This window comes from Diorhabda carinulata, chromosome 5 (assembly GCF_026250575.1).
Source record: "Diorhabda carinulata isolate Delta chromosome 5, icDioCari1.1, whole genome shotgun sequence".
Lineage (NCBI taxonomy): Eukaryota > Metazoa > Arthropoda > Insecta > Coleoptera > Chrysomelidae > Diorhabda > Diorhabda carinulata.
In genome coordinates, this window is record NC_079464.1 from 17,054,583 (window position 1) to 17,073,221 (window position 18,639).

At 31.5% G+C, this 18,639-nt stretch overlaps 2 protein-coding genes across 3 annotated transcripts; both read right to left on the minus strand.

The window, feature by feature from the left end:
* Window positions 1-3,795: 3,795 nt before the first annotated feature.
* On the minus strand, window positions 3,796-18,638 carry LOC130893902 (mitochondrial-processing peptidase subunit beta). Of its 2 annotated transcripts, none has more exons than XM_057800347.1 (9): window positions 18,432-18,638; window positions 14,573-14,895; window positions 14,351-14,450; window positions 12,715-12,845; window positions 12,317-12,626; window positions 10,471-10,623; window positions 8,375-8,658; window positions 7,643-7,835; window positions 3,796-4,493 (listed from the first exon to the last, which is right to left on the minus strand). In XM_057800347.1, exons 2-9 carry the CDS (start codon window positions 14,636-14,638, stop codon window positions 4,291-4,293), a joined length of 1,440 nt encoding a protein of 479 aa, XP_057656330.1. In that variant the 5' UTR covers window positions 14,639-14,895; window positions 18,432-18,638; the 3' UTR covers window positions 3,796-4,290. The 2 variants fall into 2 exon arrangements, with proteins under 2 accessions (XP_057656330.1, XP_057656329.1); XM_057800346.1 differs by having other exon boundaries at window positions 14,573-14,683; window positions 18,432-18,574.
* On the minus strand, window positions 16,988-18,422 carry LOC130893903 (bifunctional transcriptional activator/DNA repair enzyme Ada). The gene has a single exon (XM_057800349.1). It carries the CDS (start codon window positions 18,407-18,409, stop codon window positions 17,858-17,860), a length of 552 nt encoding a protein of 183 aa, XP_057656332.1. The 5' UTR covers window positions 18,410-18,422; the 3' UTR covers window positions 16,988-17,857.
* Window position 18,639: the final 1 nt, after the last annotated feature.

An 18,639-nucleotide genomic window follows, 5' to 3' on the forward strand; every position in this document is an offset into this window, starting at 1 on the left:
CCAAAACATAATGAGAACCTATAATGTATCAATTATAACAGTGATTCTCAACTTTTTTATTTGTGGAAATATGTCTTTAATCTATTGACATTTGATGATCAAATCGTATTAATTTTGGACAAATCCAATTTACTATTTTTTATCAACTAGCGCATCCAATCAACATGATAACTAAGTAGTTTCTATTTCCTAAAAAAATTTGTAGCATCGGAATTCCGAGTTGTCAGAACATAGACGCGAAAGTCACATATCCAGATCAAATATCAATAGAAATCATTAGAATTCTGGTGGAGAAGAAAACAGAAAATTAGAATACCAACAATATTTTATAAAAAAGACCCAGATTTTATAAAGAGGTTCATAAATAATAAGATGAAAGTTCTACATTAACCTTTGATTTGAAAAATTGATTTGCCACTTCTTTCTTTAAAAAAGGAAAACATATATCCCGATTTTGATCTTAACCTAAGACTGAGGTTTGTAAAGTGCTATGTTTGGTCGGTGCTTCTGGAAGGCTGGACATTGAAGACGACTGCGATTAACAAGTTGGAGGCTACACCACAGAATTCTTAACCCTAGAACGACCAAGGTTTGGCACTTAGTGCCACCTTGAGACATTTCTTTTGTATCTCGTTTAAATTTTCAAGAAAAAATTCTACATTGTTTCTAGGTCCATACTATTTCTACCAAGTGAACATAAACTGCGTAGTGCAACGTCGTACTTTTTTAATTAAACTCAAAATCGGTTGGCTAAAAAGTGCCGTGCCTTGGTCCAACACTCTTCCTCCAAAAGTCGTAAGCTGATTCTTATGTTTTCGTAAGTTCTGTTGAGTTTACAACTTGAAATCCGCCTGTGCGCGTATTTTTGGGTAGCAAATAATAGTAATAATAGTTTATTTTTATACATTTCTTCAAACAAGTGCAATTATGAGTCGACATCTCTCTCAAAACGAACTTGAAGAAGAAGTGGAAAATATTTCGTACTTTGAGGTTATGAAGTGCGACGAATCCTCAAGTGATAGTGATGAGGAAGATCATCTTAGTGAAGTAGCTGAAGCTACATCTAGTGTAGATGAAGTGGCTCCAGATTTATTGTCAGAAAACTTTATCAAGACACGATTTGTTGCGAAAAACAGTTAGATTTGATGATAAAGATCCATGCGGAGAACGCAGAAAAACCGACAAATTTGCCCCAATTCGTAATGCTGTCACTTTTTCGAGGACGATGCTCGTTGAAAGTTTTCATGAAAGAGAAGCCAAGAAAATACGAAATTCTCATTAGAGTGTTGGCAGATTGTGAAAAAAAATATGTTTTGCGATAGGAAGTCATACCAAATATTCCCTATTACAGCGGTTCTCCACCTGGGGGGCATGGAAGGATTTCAGGGGGGGCGTGAGCTCTCCTAGAAAAATAAATAAAAATAAAGCAAAAAATTCCGCAATTAAAATTAAAATGCCACAATTAAATTGTTTACCAGCGGCAAAATAGCTTTGGAATGTCAACGCGCTTCGACCTTTGACCTTAGCTGGCTTTCCCCACCCCTGCATTCGAGTTCGTGTCGGTGGATAGTCAGTGTCTTTGCGTCTGCGTTATATTTTATCAGTTTGTCGTTATCAGTACTTCTGCAAGAGCATCAAACTACAAGATATTCACCAAGAGGAATTCAACGTCCAATGTATGGACAATAATTATTTATTGTCCTCTTATTCTAATTGGAGGAACCATAGTTAGCAAGAAACTTCATCCCCACTCCTGATGGGAACTATTTAAGATCTGTTAACCATAAATTAAGTTATACAAGTTATTTTATGCTCTATTTACCTAATTTCTGTCTTATATTGATGTGACTGTGAAGAATCATAAATCTACCTACTTACTACTGTATTCGTTTTGTATTGTAAGATTTATTGTAGACTGACCGTCCACAACGTCTTACTTAAGCGGTTCAATGTGTCCCTTCCCATTAACTTACCAAATTACTTATTTTCTTAATGTGACGTGACGACCATAAATATAATTAAGTAATTATAACCTTTGTATATAATAGAATCAGTATTTAAGAGAGAATAAACTGGCATACAGGGCCAGATATAATAGTAATATCCAACGAGAACGGTAGTCAAATAATTTGAAAGCACTTTATTTATTTATATTTTATGTTGATAAATAGTTTTTCCAAAGTTGTGATTTAAGTTATTTAACCAGTGGGTGTGTTTTAAACAGAGGGCAAAATTAACTATATTAGCAGAATTACTTTAAATCTAACAAAACTAGGTGATTTTTCTATTTTTAAAAGACTGAAGAAAAAATCGCGGTTTGTAGACATTCTTTCTTGGTTTTAAAAGCTCAAATGATAAAGTATGATATTAAAACGGGTAAACATAAGGTAAATAATTTTATTATAATATACTTGGCTACATAGAAATCAGCACACTGTAAAATTTCGACTTTAAACTATTTTTTAAAAATTTATTCATCAGATAAAAAAATATGCTGTTTGAAAAATGCAATCGCTATGTCGTTCCATCTCATGGAATTACTCAAAAGTATGCATAAGAAGAAATGAATTTGGTTTATTCTGCTTGTCTAAAGATTTTTATTGACTCAAACATAATTTGATGCTATTATCAACATAGTTACGTACATTGCCGAAGGTGGATACCACCTTTATTATTAAAACTGATAAAAATAAAACCTCAAATGTACCTCTGTAACCTGAAAAAATGATTAAATGAATATTGCCAATACTTTTTATGTTAATGTTTCAAAATAATGTAGCGCTCTACTGTTCTGGTTTTGTCAAAACTATATGGTAAATAAATAGTTTCAGAATTTTGAATTTTTTGGTCATGGGAGCCGGATGTTTTTAAAATAATGATAAAAAATTAAATGTTTACTTTAAAAAAGATTTATTGGTACAGAAACACTTGTTGAATCATATCATTTGTTACTTACTCACGAAAAATTATGTCCAGTAAGTGATGTCCATTTTGTACATTGTTGTAGCCTTATCAGAAACTGGCCTCAATTCTTTGCAACATGTCTACATCAAACTGGGTGACGTGTCGACGAATTGCGATCATTAGGTCCTCCAAAGTAAGCGGTTTATTGTTGTACACACGACTCATTAACAATATCAAATTTTCATTTTCTTCAAAAATGGTAAGCACTTGTCGACAAAATTGTAATCGCTGATGAGAATTTTGCTGCACGACGGTTATCTTGTAAGGATGGAAATTTAGGTCTGTCCGCAGAATTCGTCTTACCGTACTTGTGCTCATTTGAAGTGCTGCTGAATGCCTCTGAATAGAGCGGCGTGGGCTTCTGACCAAGGCTTCCCTTACTCGTTCAATGTTCTCCGGAGTGCTAGCTTGTTCGAATATTGTTTACCCGTCTCAATATTGTGTTACGAGAAGGGACGCGTGCATTACAATGGATATTAACTATTATTATTAACTGACTGCATAAATCTCGCTGAACAACAGTTACAGATTCGACATTTTGCATAAAACTGTCATACGCGTACAAGCGTTGGTCTAGCGTCCACGGCTCTATCTCAATGACTGAAATGTAAATGCTACGAACAAAGGAAACGTTAGATACCAGTCACGTGCCCCTACCACCATGAGCGCCCGTGTACCACCCACTTCATTGGTCACCCAATAAATAGTATAAGAATCTATAAAAGTAGCAGTTTTACTTATGCTGATGAAGAATAAAAGCAATAAACAAAACCTTAATATGTATTTAAATAAAAATGAAACAATTTTCTTAACATAGAATTAAACAATATATTCTATAAATTAATATATTACAAGTTGATGTTTCATACATACTGAAAATATTGAAAATTATCAATTAATAAGAAGAGAAATGGTCAGAGTCAAACAAGAATAATCGACAAACATGAAGCGATTTTGTTTTCTATTGACATAACATAGAATACCAGAGAATTTCAATGTAGAAGAATGTTTTTCACAGCTCAGTATTTTTGATGACATTTTGAGGTTTCAATGTGTCAAGTTGAGAAAGAATAGAGTTCTGCAGATCCAAGATTATGTGCATTTTGTTTTATCAAGAATTAGAGAGAGGCATTAGAGATTTAAATGTGCTATGTGTTGTATCTATGATTTAAACAAATTCAGCTTTTAATCAGATATATTTTGAACATCTATAATAAAAGCATTTTTTATGTGATCAAGCTATGAGATATGCAAAACGTAGAAAACACAACTTCATTATAATACTTCAAAAATATCAATATTCTTGTTTGTTATAAAATTTCAAATCTAAACTCTGAGCCAGTACATTTGTGATCTAATAACGTTGTAATCGGGTAATTGTTCTACAGGTCCTACACCTGCTACTGCTGGACATCTATCGTAAATGTATTTATAACAAACATCTTTGACATTTTGTGCCGTTATACTGTTGATACGATGAGCTAATTCATGAGGTGGAAGTCTTCTGCCATAACAGAGTAATTGACGACCTGAAATAACAAAATTTTAATCTCTTATTTTGGGATGTTATAAGGTAAATGTTCAAATAAAGATTGTGCTTTAACTATCATATATTATCACACTTTTGACCGGCTTGAATGAGGTGACTTGATTGGATTATTCATCTGTACTTTATTAATAACTGTATATGGTGAACTGCTAATATCTTTCTGAAATTTTATGAGTTTACCAGTTCATTTCAGTTAAAACAGTTGTCTACAACATTCGGTAGCACTGCCTTTTTTTATTGCACATTTAGTCTTTAAGATGGATTCCATTATTTAACTAATGAAACATTAAATGTCTAAAGGGATCCAGTATTCAGTATTTGAATTGGTTTTTCAATATTTTGACAAATGTAACCCTTCACAAAAAATATTTTTAGAAAGACAGAAGATGAAAAATTTTTATAATTTGTCTGAGTAATTTCGTCGGAAGCTTTCTAAATCATAATTGGTACCAAATTCGCCTATCTCCAAAATTTTATAGCTCACTTTTTTTAAATACAGTCGACTCTCATTAATTCAAACCTACGATAATTCGAACCTCTCTATAATTCAAAGTTGTCATGAGTTCCCTACAAAATCTCTTTATATTTCGAACTGAATCAATACATTTTTATGCACTTGGTGAATCGAATGAAAAAATCATTGCTATATAACAAAATGACGCGTTAATTCGAACTCATAGGCGTCCAATATTAGACAATTCAAATTTGCAGAGAGAAAGAGGCGGAAAGATTGTAAGTACATTTTGCAACAAGTTCAAACTTGTATCGACGTACACGAGCCTTTGTTTTTGTTACGATTAGTTTGACTATTTGACACACACTTCTCACGAATGGGTTTGTTTAGTTATCATTCAGTTACTGTTACACTTTTGTTGGTATACAGATAAAAAGTTTGTCTTAATTATGAGCCCTAGAAAGTATAAATGTTTGACAATCAACATTCCTCTGAGTATTCTCTCAACCATAATAAAGCACAAGGTAAAAATTAATGCTGCTCAAACTGCTGGAATACAGAAAAGAGCTACTAAAGGTGAATTTCCTTGTCTGGAAGAAAGCCTGGTTATTTGACTAAGACAGTGTAGAGGACAAAAAGTGTATTAGTGGAAACTTGTTGAAGGAAAAAGCAAAAGAGTTCACGTCTGCTCTAAGCATCAAAAACTTCAAGTGAAGGGTGGCTTACAAATTTTAAAAAGAGAAATGGAGTTGTTAAAAAAATGTTTGTGGGGAAAGTGGAAGTGTTGATGATACAGTGTGCTTAGATTGGCACGGTAAATTAAACAACTTGATTGAAAACAATGATGCCCTAGATATTTTTAATACTGATGAAACTGGCCTATTTTTCAACTGTTTACCGGACAAGACGCTTACTTTTAAAGATGAAAAATGTCATAGTGATACGAAAAGCAATGTTTCAAAGGAGTGAACTCGTTTCCTACTGTTTATCGTGCTAACAAAAAAACTTGGATGACATGAAACGACAAAAGCGGAAAATTTTACTATTTTTCGATAATTGCACTGTCCACAACAAACCTCGTACATTATCCAACTTGGACCTCTACAAATACAACATCCAAATTGTAAGCCATTGGAACAAGGGATCATCCATAATTATAAGACGTTCTATTGCAAAGAAATTATTAAGCTCGTTTTTGAATCTCTCGATAAACGGACAAAGGCAAGGAGAGCTGTAACACCCCTAACGATTCTCAACTGCCTCAAAAACTCCGGTTTCTTAAAAGATGATCTCAAGTTCACTAACTGATAACGAAATTTTATCTGCGACAGATATGGTACAGGTACATTAAAGTACCTGTAAACTTTTTACATTGTTATAGAATAGCAGTTAATAATAATTGATCAACACCTAATAATTCGAAGTTTTATTTATTTTCTATCACAAATTTCGAACCATTTGAAAATATCAAACACTCAATAATTCGTTAAACATTTTAAGAGTCCTTCGAGTTTCGAATTCACGAGAGTCGACTGTAGCCTATTTTTCTCAGAACCCCAAAAAATTGGGGAGTTTATAGTTACAACCATATATCTAAACTCAACGGTTTTGCAGACAGTTGGAAAACTAAAATATCTGTGTTGTGATTAGAGATACTTTTTTCGAAAATTCGACAAAAAATAAATGCTGGAGTGTCTGTTAACCAACAACATTTGCTAATAATTTGAGATTTAGCATCACATTTTCCATTAATTTTGCCTAATTCGCCAATGACTTCTTATGAAAAATGTTTAATTTTCTCAATTTCGATTAATATGAATCTGCAAACATCATTCCTCATTGACCGTCACTTGCTTTTACATTTTAAACTGATGAAAATGAATACAGGCCATAGTTATTTTTTTTAGTTTTTTTCTGCATCTACTAAGGAATTGTCTAAAGGATTCCAAGAGTGTAACTCATATTATCTACGACAGATTGACTTTTTTATATTTTTTTAATGTGTTTTGTAATTGCAAATGAGAGTATAATGAGTAGGTATTGGTGTATCTAAATGTAATTGTAATCTTCTTCACTGAATGCTGGAATGTCAAATATTAATACGGAAATTTTAGTTTCTACAAAAATCGTTTAATACTGATATATATTGTAAGCACTTCAAGATAGCTAAAACTAATACCTCTTAGACATTTGATATTATAAATAAAATTATATTGAAATTCATCATATATTTTAAAATTGTAATAAAAGCGGGGTATTCCATTACTATGGAAAATAGTAATAACATCTTATGCAAAGAAAATTATAAACAATGTATTATTTCAATGAATACATTATCGAAGGGGTATAATTAAGATTTGGATTCCAGATTGAGTTTCTGTCTATTAACATATAATCACAATTTCTTTCTCTGATACAAATTATTGTCTCAACAGTTTATATTCGGTGTGAAGACGATAACTTTTTTTATCAAAACGTGGCTGAAATCATGAGTGTTGGTATAGTGGTAATAAATAGTGTGTTGACTTCAGAATTGTCTACTTTTAGATTTGTATGGTTGGAAAATAAAGATAAATTATTTGTTAACAAAATATTTATCCAAACTAAAATTGTAAAAAAATGAAAAAATTATTATATCAATTGAAATTATTGTGTAATTGGAAAGAAAAGCTTACCAATGTCTTCACAAACAGCACTTGTAGTATCAAGTTGTAGAAGTGTATTGGCAGTGAGTAGAGCTTTGGCTCGTTCGACTTCGTTCTCAGTTACTGAAGTACACAATCTCATAAATTCCTGTTGAATATTGAAAACCATATCTTCTATTTTCATAGGATCCGAGACGAAATACACACCCCATAAACCAGTATCCTTAAAAGAAAATCTCACATAGTATTTTTCTATATTGATTCTATTTGAATAAAAAAATTCAATTTCGTAACACTACCAAATCTATCTAAATAATCTATGAATACAAAATACTTTGAGGAGAACTTTGTTCCTAACTTTGCCTAATTTTAAATAAAACTAATGAAAATATCATTGTAAATAACACACATGATTGAATGAATGGCAAAATAACTGGTTTTATTCAGTTTAATTCAAATCCTTTTCCTTTTGACTTTTATTTCTATCTTTTTCTATTTCAAATTCTTCTGCTACTTTTTGTCCTCTTTTTTGGTATTGACACTTTCTGTCCTGTTAACTATTCTATTATATTTTCTTCTTATTAACTATGTATTAATATATTCTTTCTCCCCTTGTTTTATTAATTTGGCAGTTATTGTATCTGTTCCTACTACTTCGTTATTTTTAACCATGGATATAATGTTATGTTATGTCATATGAATAGAAGTTGAGTTTGTATTTCAAATTATGCAATATGGTATTCAGTATATGATCATACTAACCTTGTAGCAAGTATTAAAACTTTGGTAGGAATGGCATAAATCACCTTCACCACTAGCCCTAGCTAAATTGGTAGCATTCTGTTTGGCTGATGCTTGAGATCTATCCCAAGCACCAAGTAGAGTTGATGCTACCATTAATGTTAAAGTATCTGGATCAGTCCAACCAGCACCTTCAACGGCAATAGCGATATGAGCCAATGGTAAGGAGTCGTCTCTAACACGAATTTCAGATCCAGTAAAACGACAAGGTGCAATTACTGGAACTTTTCCTGGATAATTGTTATCTGAAATGAAAAAAAAAAAAAATAGAAATCCAAGTTGTACAAACGTATTTAAATAGACAGATATATTTAGAGAATAAGATAGAAAGAGGATAAAAATATCAAAAACTTATTGATAATAATTGATGTAGAACAATATTTTTTCTAAAAATATGAAACAAAATAACTTATCATACTTATACTATTTTTTTAATTTTCAAACTTTTTATTATGGTATTGTAAAATTTTTATCAGTTCCATACACTTCAGTGTCAGCATGTCGCTTACATCCTTAAGTTCTCTTGCTGAAATTGTTTTCTCTTCTTTCAACATAGGCACCTGAATTACTGTCCTGTTTTGTTCCAAACTGGTGTCACTTGTATTGTCCTTTCCTCGTTTTGATGAGTAAGGAGTTGTTTGTCTGTAACATCCCGAGGGAATCTGATTTTAAACATTATTTTCAATAATGTATCATACATTATTTGTTGGATTTTTCATTTCTTATATCTAATACTTTTCTTAGAAAAAATGTTCATTTTTATTCTAATGAGTCCTAGAGGACTATTAATATCAATGGTCTTTATATTTCTCTCTATCACTGAATGGGTAGCATCAACATCTTGCAGATTACTTAGAAAACTTTTGCTCTAGATTGCTATCCGTATTTTGAATGAAATGCATTAGAATTAGACTCCTAATGTTATTTTTATTTTGTGGAACACAACTGTTTGACCACAAAATAACTTTTTTCAGATTTGCTAAATCTTAAGCCAATACATCCAAAATACGTACTACTACACTTGAAATTGCATTAGAATCCCGCCCTGTTAGGAATTCATGCAATATGCAATGTTCATTATGTTGAATCTGTTGATCTGCAGAAGGGCTTCGCATTTGTCACAAATATCTTTCTTATTGAATATTTTACTGTAAATAGCATGAGTAACAGGATTATTGTTTGGTTAGGTTAGGTTTTTTTGGAATTAGCAAGACAATTTTGAGAATCCATAGTTGGGAACGATTTGATGTGATTTCGTACTTTGTCTAATTTTTCTGTAGGAGTGACACGTTTAGTGTGTTTTCCTTTTAAGGGAGACCGAGCGACTTTTGTCACAGGATTTTGTACCTTTTGGAAAAACTAGTACGCCTTTTGTCGACTTTTGCTCAAGTATTGCAGAATAACCCTTAACAAACACAATTTTTTTCAAAATTTAATCTCTAGTAGTATTGAAACATTTTGACTTCTATTTTTTTCATTACCTTTCCTTTAATGTTAGTGTACTTTTCTCTATGTTGTCTTCTTTCTTTTCTAACATTATATTTACGATTCTGACGATTTTTTTTCTTTTTTTGGTAGGAGTCTTTCTGTCATCTTCTGTTATTTATACTGAGAGCTTTGTGCTCGTTGAGTCAGATTCTTCTTGTGAACTTTTTATGTTTTCTTGCACATTTTCAGTTTCAAACGTTAAGGAGCTATTATCAAATAATATAGTATCCACGTCCTTCTTTTAATTTTTGGTTTGTTCTAGTGGAAATATTATTACATCATTTGCATAAGAAATTTATAAGGATTTTAGTGGCAACCACAAATACATCTTTTGAAAGACTTAAAGGCTCTTCAGAAGGTAGGTAGGTACATCGAAAAGAGTCCTCTTGGTGGTGGTTTGTTGCTTGATTATTATTGGCATTTTACTCAACTTTTATGCTTTCAATAATCCTAAAATTTATTTTGCGAAACTTGTAGTGCCTTATAGTTGATTAATTTTAATTGAATTATAACAATTTCAATTTATTGTTAACGGAAAATAATATATTGTAAAATCTGTAGATACATACTTAAAGAACCAAAACTAGCTTCTGCAAGTTGTAGTAGGTCCTGGTGACTAACTCCTCCTGCTCCGGCAACAACAATTCTGCTTGCTTTGTAGTGATTGTCTAAATAATTTCTGAGGTCCGTCGCATTGATTGTTCGGATGTTAGCTGTTGGACCTACAGAAAGATTTGTGTAAAATATTATTTTTGCCAATAATTAAATGTAATCATTAAAAATTTCATTAAGTTGTATTATCTACTCGAACAACATAAATGTAACAATCGCAATAAAATTCATGCAAATTTTTGCATAGAAAAGACTAATAATTTCTCTAAATAATTGGATGAACAAATGTAATGTAATAAAAAATCAGTGTTGCCAGATTATGTTAAACAACATAAACAGCACCTAAACTAATAAAAAATTAAGAATCCGATTATTGCATAATTATGGTATATATAAATAATTCAAATTGATAATTTTTTATTTCCGGTATATCAACACTTAAATTCTCACAATTTAAAATGGAAAATCTTTATATGGTTTAGCTATATTGTATTTGGAGATTGATCTAGTAATTTATAATGTCAAAATCAAGCATAAGCTCCAAAACTGATCTTAAAATTTTATTACTATGTGTAAATTGGTCCAACTTAAAAGATAGGATAGTTTGTATCTCAATTATTTATTTCAATATATTTGATTATAAGTTGATGCATATTTTTTTGCAATTTAATTCGTATAAGTTTCCAACAAAAGATGCTGTAATTCAATTTAACTGTATATTAATACAGAATTTGAAATTTTGTTGGATGATTACTGAAGAGCATGTTTATATAGAATAGCAGCAATGTTGCAAAATAGTTCAATTCACTTGAAACATGTAATGTAACTAAGCAAAATTTGAAAGCTAACAATAAACTTACAATGAAACTGTTTTACTACTGTCTGGTAACATTAAAAGTCATTCACATTTCTTAATAAGATTCAAACATGTTTAAAATAATATTTTCTATGAGGAAGGAAGAAGAAATATGCAATTGCAAAATCTATATTTTATAAAATCTCATAGTTATAAGAAACGGTGAACTTCATTTAAATACATGATACCTATTGCCATATTCCATACAATTACTGCAGTATTTATTGTTGAGATAAAAAGTGAAGTAATCAATAGTGTCCTCTAGGTCATATTGAATAATTACATAGGTCATAATTGACTCACTAATCATGTTTTTCTAGATACAACAGCTGTTACCCAGTGATACACTGATTTTTAGCAACTGGATTTTTAAATTCTCTGGATATTCCAGGAATCCACAACACATTCTTCGTTTGAGGATTGAGTCAGATTATTCTTAATTATAATTTGTAAGTAAGAAATAATTTTGATAAGATATTTTACAGCAAAAATTATACTGTTCCAGGTGTTATAGTCACAATGCCAAACAATTATATGTCTCCCGTACAAGTATGGAAAAATCATGGAGTGTATCCATCTCATATGCATAATTCAGGGTGCCATATATACTGTGACCCAAAGGTTTTGTAGTGCACTAGTTAGCAATAAGAATTTTAATGTGAATTTTCTTTTTGAAACACCTGTATACCTACTTTCTTACTCAAAGAACATAATATTGGTCTTTGCACCAACCCAGTACACCCCCCAAAATTTTATATTTTCCACTAAAATAAGATAAGTTTGCCAGGGAATTTAGTTGTGTATGAGTAAATTTATTTTTATTGATTCGTGCATAATTTTATCTTTGAAATACGTCACCATTTCGAATTTTGATGTTAAAAACATTTCATTATCAATCCTGCATATTTCCAAATCAATGGAAGAATAAATTTTATTTAAATTATTACCTAAAATTGTGTTAGCAAGAGGTGTTCCTTGATAAGCAGTAGCATGCAAGTGGTCAAATACAACTTCTTGCAAATTGGATTCAACCTCTTGCATTTCTCGAAGAATAACGCCTCTTTCTCGTTCAATTTCAGATTCTCCCAATTTAGCATTCTGAATTATATCTGCCAAAATTTCAATAGCTTTTGGTACATCTTTGCTCAAACACTTAGAATAGTAAACTGTCTGTTCTCTGCTGGTATACGCATTCAATTGGGCGCCTAAATCTTCAATTTCAATTTCTAATTGACTTTGGCTTCTTTTACTTGTACCCTAAAATGAAAATAGCTATTGTAGTTGCAGTTTAAACTTGATTTCTACAGGAGTATTAACTTAAATATTCTATAGAGTATGAATTTACCTTAAATGCCATGTGTTCCATAAAATGAGCAACTCCGTTATTCTTATCATCTTCATATCTACTTCCCGCATCAATCCAAACACCTACAGTGGCAGTTTGTGATCCCCAATCTTCAGTTGCCACTCTAATTCCTAAAGATGAAAGTATTTTAAACAGTTGTAAACAATAAGTAATGTGTAATCTATCGTCATTCTTTCTGAGAAGTAGGATAACCTTGAAAAAATTACATTTTTCATGTTCATAACCAAACTACACAGAAGAAAAATTAAGTGCATCTTTCTAGATAAAAAGTGTAACTATGAAAAATTTTCCGGCTCGAGAGAAAACGATTTAGTTAATAGGCATATCTCAAATGGTTCTAGAATGTTTGAGAAGGTGCGTAAGTCGCTTAGTCCTGTGCATTTCCTTATCCTCAATCCAGGTGAGTTATTTCCCTTTTTTTGTTACATTTCCTTCAGATTTTGTGTCAATTTTTTAATATCTTAACTTCCCCATAACATCAGAATGTGAAAAACACATTATTACTAAATATTATTAGCTTTAGGTCTCCTTATATATGTAAGTAGACTATGGATTTTTTTGCGATTTTCACTGCAATCTGAAATACACCTCAATTAGACCAGGAAACAAAGATGGAAACCCAACTATCAACAACATCAAAAGCGTACAACTCTACAATCCAATTGGAGTAATAAAGTTTAAGTTAAATTTTCACGACGAATTTGTGGACCTCCCAGAAAAACGTGGAATGGAAAAAAGGATGAGCCATTGCTAAATTAATTTATTTCATTGAATAATAAGCCAATTAACATTAGCCTCGAAAAATATAATCATTTGCAGCAGTTGAAGGCTGTTATTCCAGCTGATATGCATTCTTTTTATGATGATCTTTCCCATAAGTAGGGCTTATAGTTTTTCACTCCATTGTATACCAATTGGGCTCCTAAGCCATTGTCTACCTTGTCTTTTTACTTTTTTTATGTGATCAATTTGTTCCTTTATTATTTATACATAACATAATAATAATAAGTGTTTTACCTTCTCTATTCAATCAAAACTTTTGATAAAGTTATATAAGATTTTGTATTATTAAAAATTAGTTATTTCTTGAAACCTGTTCCCAATCTATTGATAATTATTATGACAAAATCTATATTAGTAGGTAAATAATTATTTCTCAATTAATAATATTAATATGAATAGTAATTATTGGAATACATCAAATTCATTGTGGTAAGTTAAGTGAAAAAGCATAAGTGGGTAAAAGATTGCAGGGAAATAACAACTCAAATAGAAAATATTCCCTATTAATTTGTAACGAAATAATTAGGCCAAAATAAATGTAAGTACTTTGAATTGAAAAAAAAAATACATTTTGAAACTTTTGAGTAGCAACCTTTGAGTTACGCCACTTTCAGGAACAATATATTGTTCTTCAAATGTGGAGATCCAATAAAACTTCATATTTGGACAAAACATGAATTGTACTATATAAATATGGGATGTGACTGCTGATATTAAATAAAAATTGTGTAGACGATATATGATAAGAATTGCAAGAAAAGGAATACATATTACTCTGATTTCAGATGACAATGACATAACACATAACCTTAACGATCTAAATTTTTCTTACCATTTGGTAATGTACTAACTTTCGTGGGTGGAACGTTAAGAACAACAGTTTGTGATTCTGGCTGACTGGCGGCTCCTCTAATTATATTTTTGCCATAAGCCTGAAAAAATGTACATTTTAATTGTCAAATCTGATTACGTAATAAATGTTGAACCTCAAAATTAAGTTTTTATAATTAATGTGCATTATTAAATATGAATAAAAACAACTATAGGTACTTACGTTGAGTACATTTTCATATTTGGGTAATTTTGCAAAAGATCGTGAAAATTTTAAGATCGAAGCCATGTTGACAGTTTTTGAATGCAGTCAGGTTCACCACAACACTAATTACTAAAGTAAAATAAATGTGATTACTTGAGGCATTTTTTAGTATACTGTTCATATAGGAGTATTACAAATATGGGTTGGTTTTGGTGGTTGTTCAACGATGTCAGAAGACGGAGGGGTACAAGCGATCTTACGCAAAAAGTACATCAAAGCCCTCTACTTTCATTGCTCGTCCCACAAACTGAATCTAGTTATCAATGATCTAAATTCACTTCCTGAAATTAGAAATACCACGGGAGCCACCAATGATACTATAAACTTTTTTCGGGAATCAGTTTTTTGAGGAGGAAGTTGATACCTAATATTTCCAGACTTTGCAAGACAAGATGGAGTGAGAAACGTGGACTTTCACTCCGCAGACATCTCTTATACGTATTTTTTCCGAACATCCCTACTACCTGGTCATTTCCGTTATAGTATGCCTCGACAATGTTTCAGAGAACATCAGTTGTGAGTTTGAAGTGCAACGGTGCTATAGTGTTAATTCTATAAATAAATGCGGACTGAGAGTCCTCCGCCAGTAACATATAAATATTTTGAAACTTGTTATTTTTAACTTCATGGAAGGTAAGACGCCGATTTTCACATTTTGAATCATTATGATAACTAAGGTTTCATGTTCTAAAAGTATCCTATAATGTCGTACGAACAAAAACAGGACATACTAAACAAATTAATGCTAGTGTTTGAGCGAAGATGATGCAGACGAAATAAATAAGGATTTGCAAGATGACGATAATGAGGAAGATAATGTGGAAGAACAATTTGAGAATTCCGACACTGAACAAGAAATTTCAGATGATGAAGTGGAAACAATGGATATAAGTAAGGAAGAATATCATACACAGATACCTTTTTTCACTGGAAAAGATGGAACTAAATTGCTTAAACAAGTTCCTGCTTCCACCAAAACCCGTTCAGAGAATTTGATTACACGTTTAACAGGCCATAAAGCACCTGTAAAGACTTTGAAAACCGCTGTTGACATTTGGAAATATTTTTTTGATGATACGATGCTAGCGAAAATTGTTGAATGTACAAACCGACATATCGCGAGAAATTAAGAAAATTATGCCCGTGAAAGGAATGCGAAAGGAACGGATGCGGCTGAAATTCAGGCATTATTAGCTTACTCTATTTGGGAGGAGTTCTCAAGTCAAGTCGTCTAAATGTCGTGGAACAACAATGGAACTGGTGTTGAACAATTCCGCCTTACAATGTCACAATTTCGGTTTAGCTTCCTACCACAACATTTACGTTTTGATGATATAGATACACGGTTGGAAAGAAAATCTACGGACAAATTGGTTCCAATCAGGGATATCTTCGATTATTTTGTTGAAAAGTGTAAAGCTGCATACACGTCACTTCAAAATTTGACAATCGATTATACATTCCCAGTAAGCCAAATAAATATGGCTTGAAAATTTTTGCAATGGTGGATTCCAAAACTTTTTATACGAGCAATTTGGAGGCTATTGTTGGCAAACAGCCGGATGGACCTCACTCTTTGGACAATTCTCCTTTAGCACTTGTTTAAAGACTAGTTGAACCAATCAGACATTCTAGGAGAAATGTGACATGTGATAACTGGTTTATCATTATTCCTCTAGTCCGTACTCTGTTTACGGATTTCACTCTCACCTTTAGAAATTTCGAATCCAACAAAAAGGCCAATAGATTCAAGTATGTTTGCTTACAATAAAAATTTAACGTTGGTCTCTTATATCTCCAAGAAAAACTAAAACGTTTTACTGATATCAAGTCTTCATCATGATGATAAAATTGACGAATTAACAGGAAAACCAGAAGTGATGATAGATTACAACAGTTCCAAGGGTGGTGTAGATAGTCTAGACAAATTGTGCGCATTATATGACTGTGGTAGAAATACGAAACGATGGCCGATTGTAATTTTTTACTCATTACTCAATATAGCCGGAGTGAATTCAATGGTACTTTTTCATTTACAAAACGTTGGCCAAAAAATAACAAGAAGACAGTTTTTCCATATGCTAATTTCTCAAATAGCCGAAAATTATCTTCGTACTCGAGCAGTACAGACCAATATTCCCAAAACCATAACGATTAGGATAAAGGAAATATTTGGAATACAAAATCTCCAACCTGTAAATAATACTGAAAATAGTCGTGGATGTTGTTCATACTGCGACCGATAGAAAAACCGACCTACGCGTTTTCCATGCCAGACTTGTGGCAAGTTCATGTGTCTGGGACATTTAACTTGTATTTGTAGCGAATGTAATTTACCTTAATTTTCAACTTTATATGCAAAATGTTTTATTTGTATTTTATATATTTTATGGTTTAATAAATATTAAAAGTTTTTTATTGTTATTCTTTTTTAATCTGATGAATCTTGTATACAACATTCTCCGTGCGACAGAAACATATGCGGAGTCACAGTCCGCCGCCAGTGGCCGTACCCAGAATCTGAGCCAGTTCCGGAAGGTTAATAAGAATGATGTTGTAAAAAAGAAGATTTTTTTCTGAAAAACTGCGTGTATTCTGCTTAAAATAAAAACAAAATATAAAACTACAAGTATAAAATCAAATAACAAAAATTAACACTAAAATGGCTCAACCAACAAATTGCTGATATACAAATCAATCTCAAAGCCGATCTGACTGTATGGGATCCAATTCTGGGGATGCCCTAAATCTACTACGATCAACATAATACAAAGGTTTCAATCTAAAACATTAAGAAACCTGGTGGGTGCTCCATAGTATGTCAGTAATCATACCCTCCATTCTGATTTCAACATTAATACATCAAAAATGAGATTCAGATTATGGCCGTAACATACAATCAACAGATGGCAAACCATGACAACAAGCTAATAGAAGAACTATCCAATAATTGTCCATGCACGAGAAGACTACGTAGGCCTCAAGACCTACTACAACTTTGAAAAATAGTATATAAGGATCAGCATTAATGAATGCTTCCCTTCCAAGTTAAATACAGACCATTAATTTACTTAATACTCACATGTGATGTAGATTGTAAATATGCAAATATTATAATAAAAAAAGTAAATAATAAATTTACAATTTTCAGTAGAATTCTTAAATAAAAAGTTACCAGAAGTAACAAAACAAATTATAAATATTTTAATAGCTTCATTCACTTCTCTGAAGTTGCCTTTTTTCCTAATTTTTGAAAGAGTTCATCATTTCTTCACACAACATCAATTTTTTTATTTCTACCCCCCATCTGTATTTATTAAGATTACGATTTTTACTAATCACCCTATGACATGGAACAAAATAAGCAATATTATTTTTAGATATCGCGTTTGCTACAGCCCTAGACCCTCTAGGATTACCAATACCTTTAGCTACTTCTTCATATGAAACTGTAGATCCTCTCTGAATGCTTAGTAAATATTCCCAAACTTTCATTTGAAAATTAGTACCTTTAAGTTGCAAGTGAATAATGCCAGTTGCATTCATTTCAAAGTAATGAACAAACCTGCCAATAATTTGATCATTAAGAGTATAATTTGATAGAGGATAAATGTTTTTCAATTCTTTGAAGCCTAAATTATAATCTTTGCAGAAGTATACAAAGCACAGTTTTTCTCCATCAGTAATTGCAAGTAAGCAGGGTCCATATTTTGTTATTATTTTTCCATGTATAATAAGATTTGGATTCTGTCCATATTCATGTGATGTAATTTTAGTAACTACATATTGGAACATTATTTACACAAAAATTTATTACCTCCAATTTGAATATTATAGTTAAACAATAAACACAACTAGCTTTTAAAAATTTTTCAATATTTAAAGCTAATATGCATAAATTTATACTTCTCACATCACTATAGACCATACATGTAATACTCCTATATGAAAAAAAAAAACGTTCTACGTTACGGTGCCGATAATATTAATCTTCTCTTTCGTTCGAGACACTTTATCTAAACTTG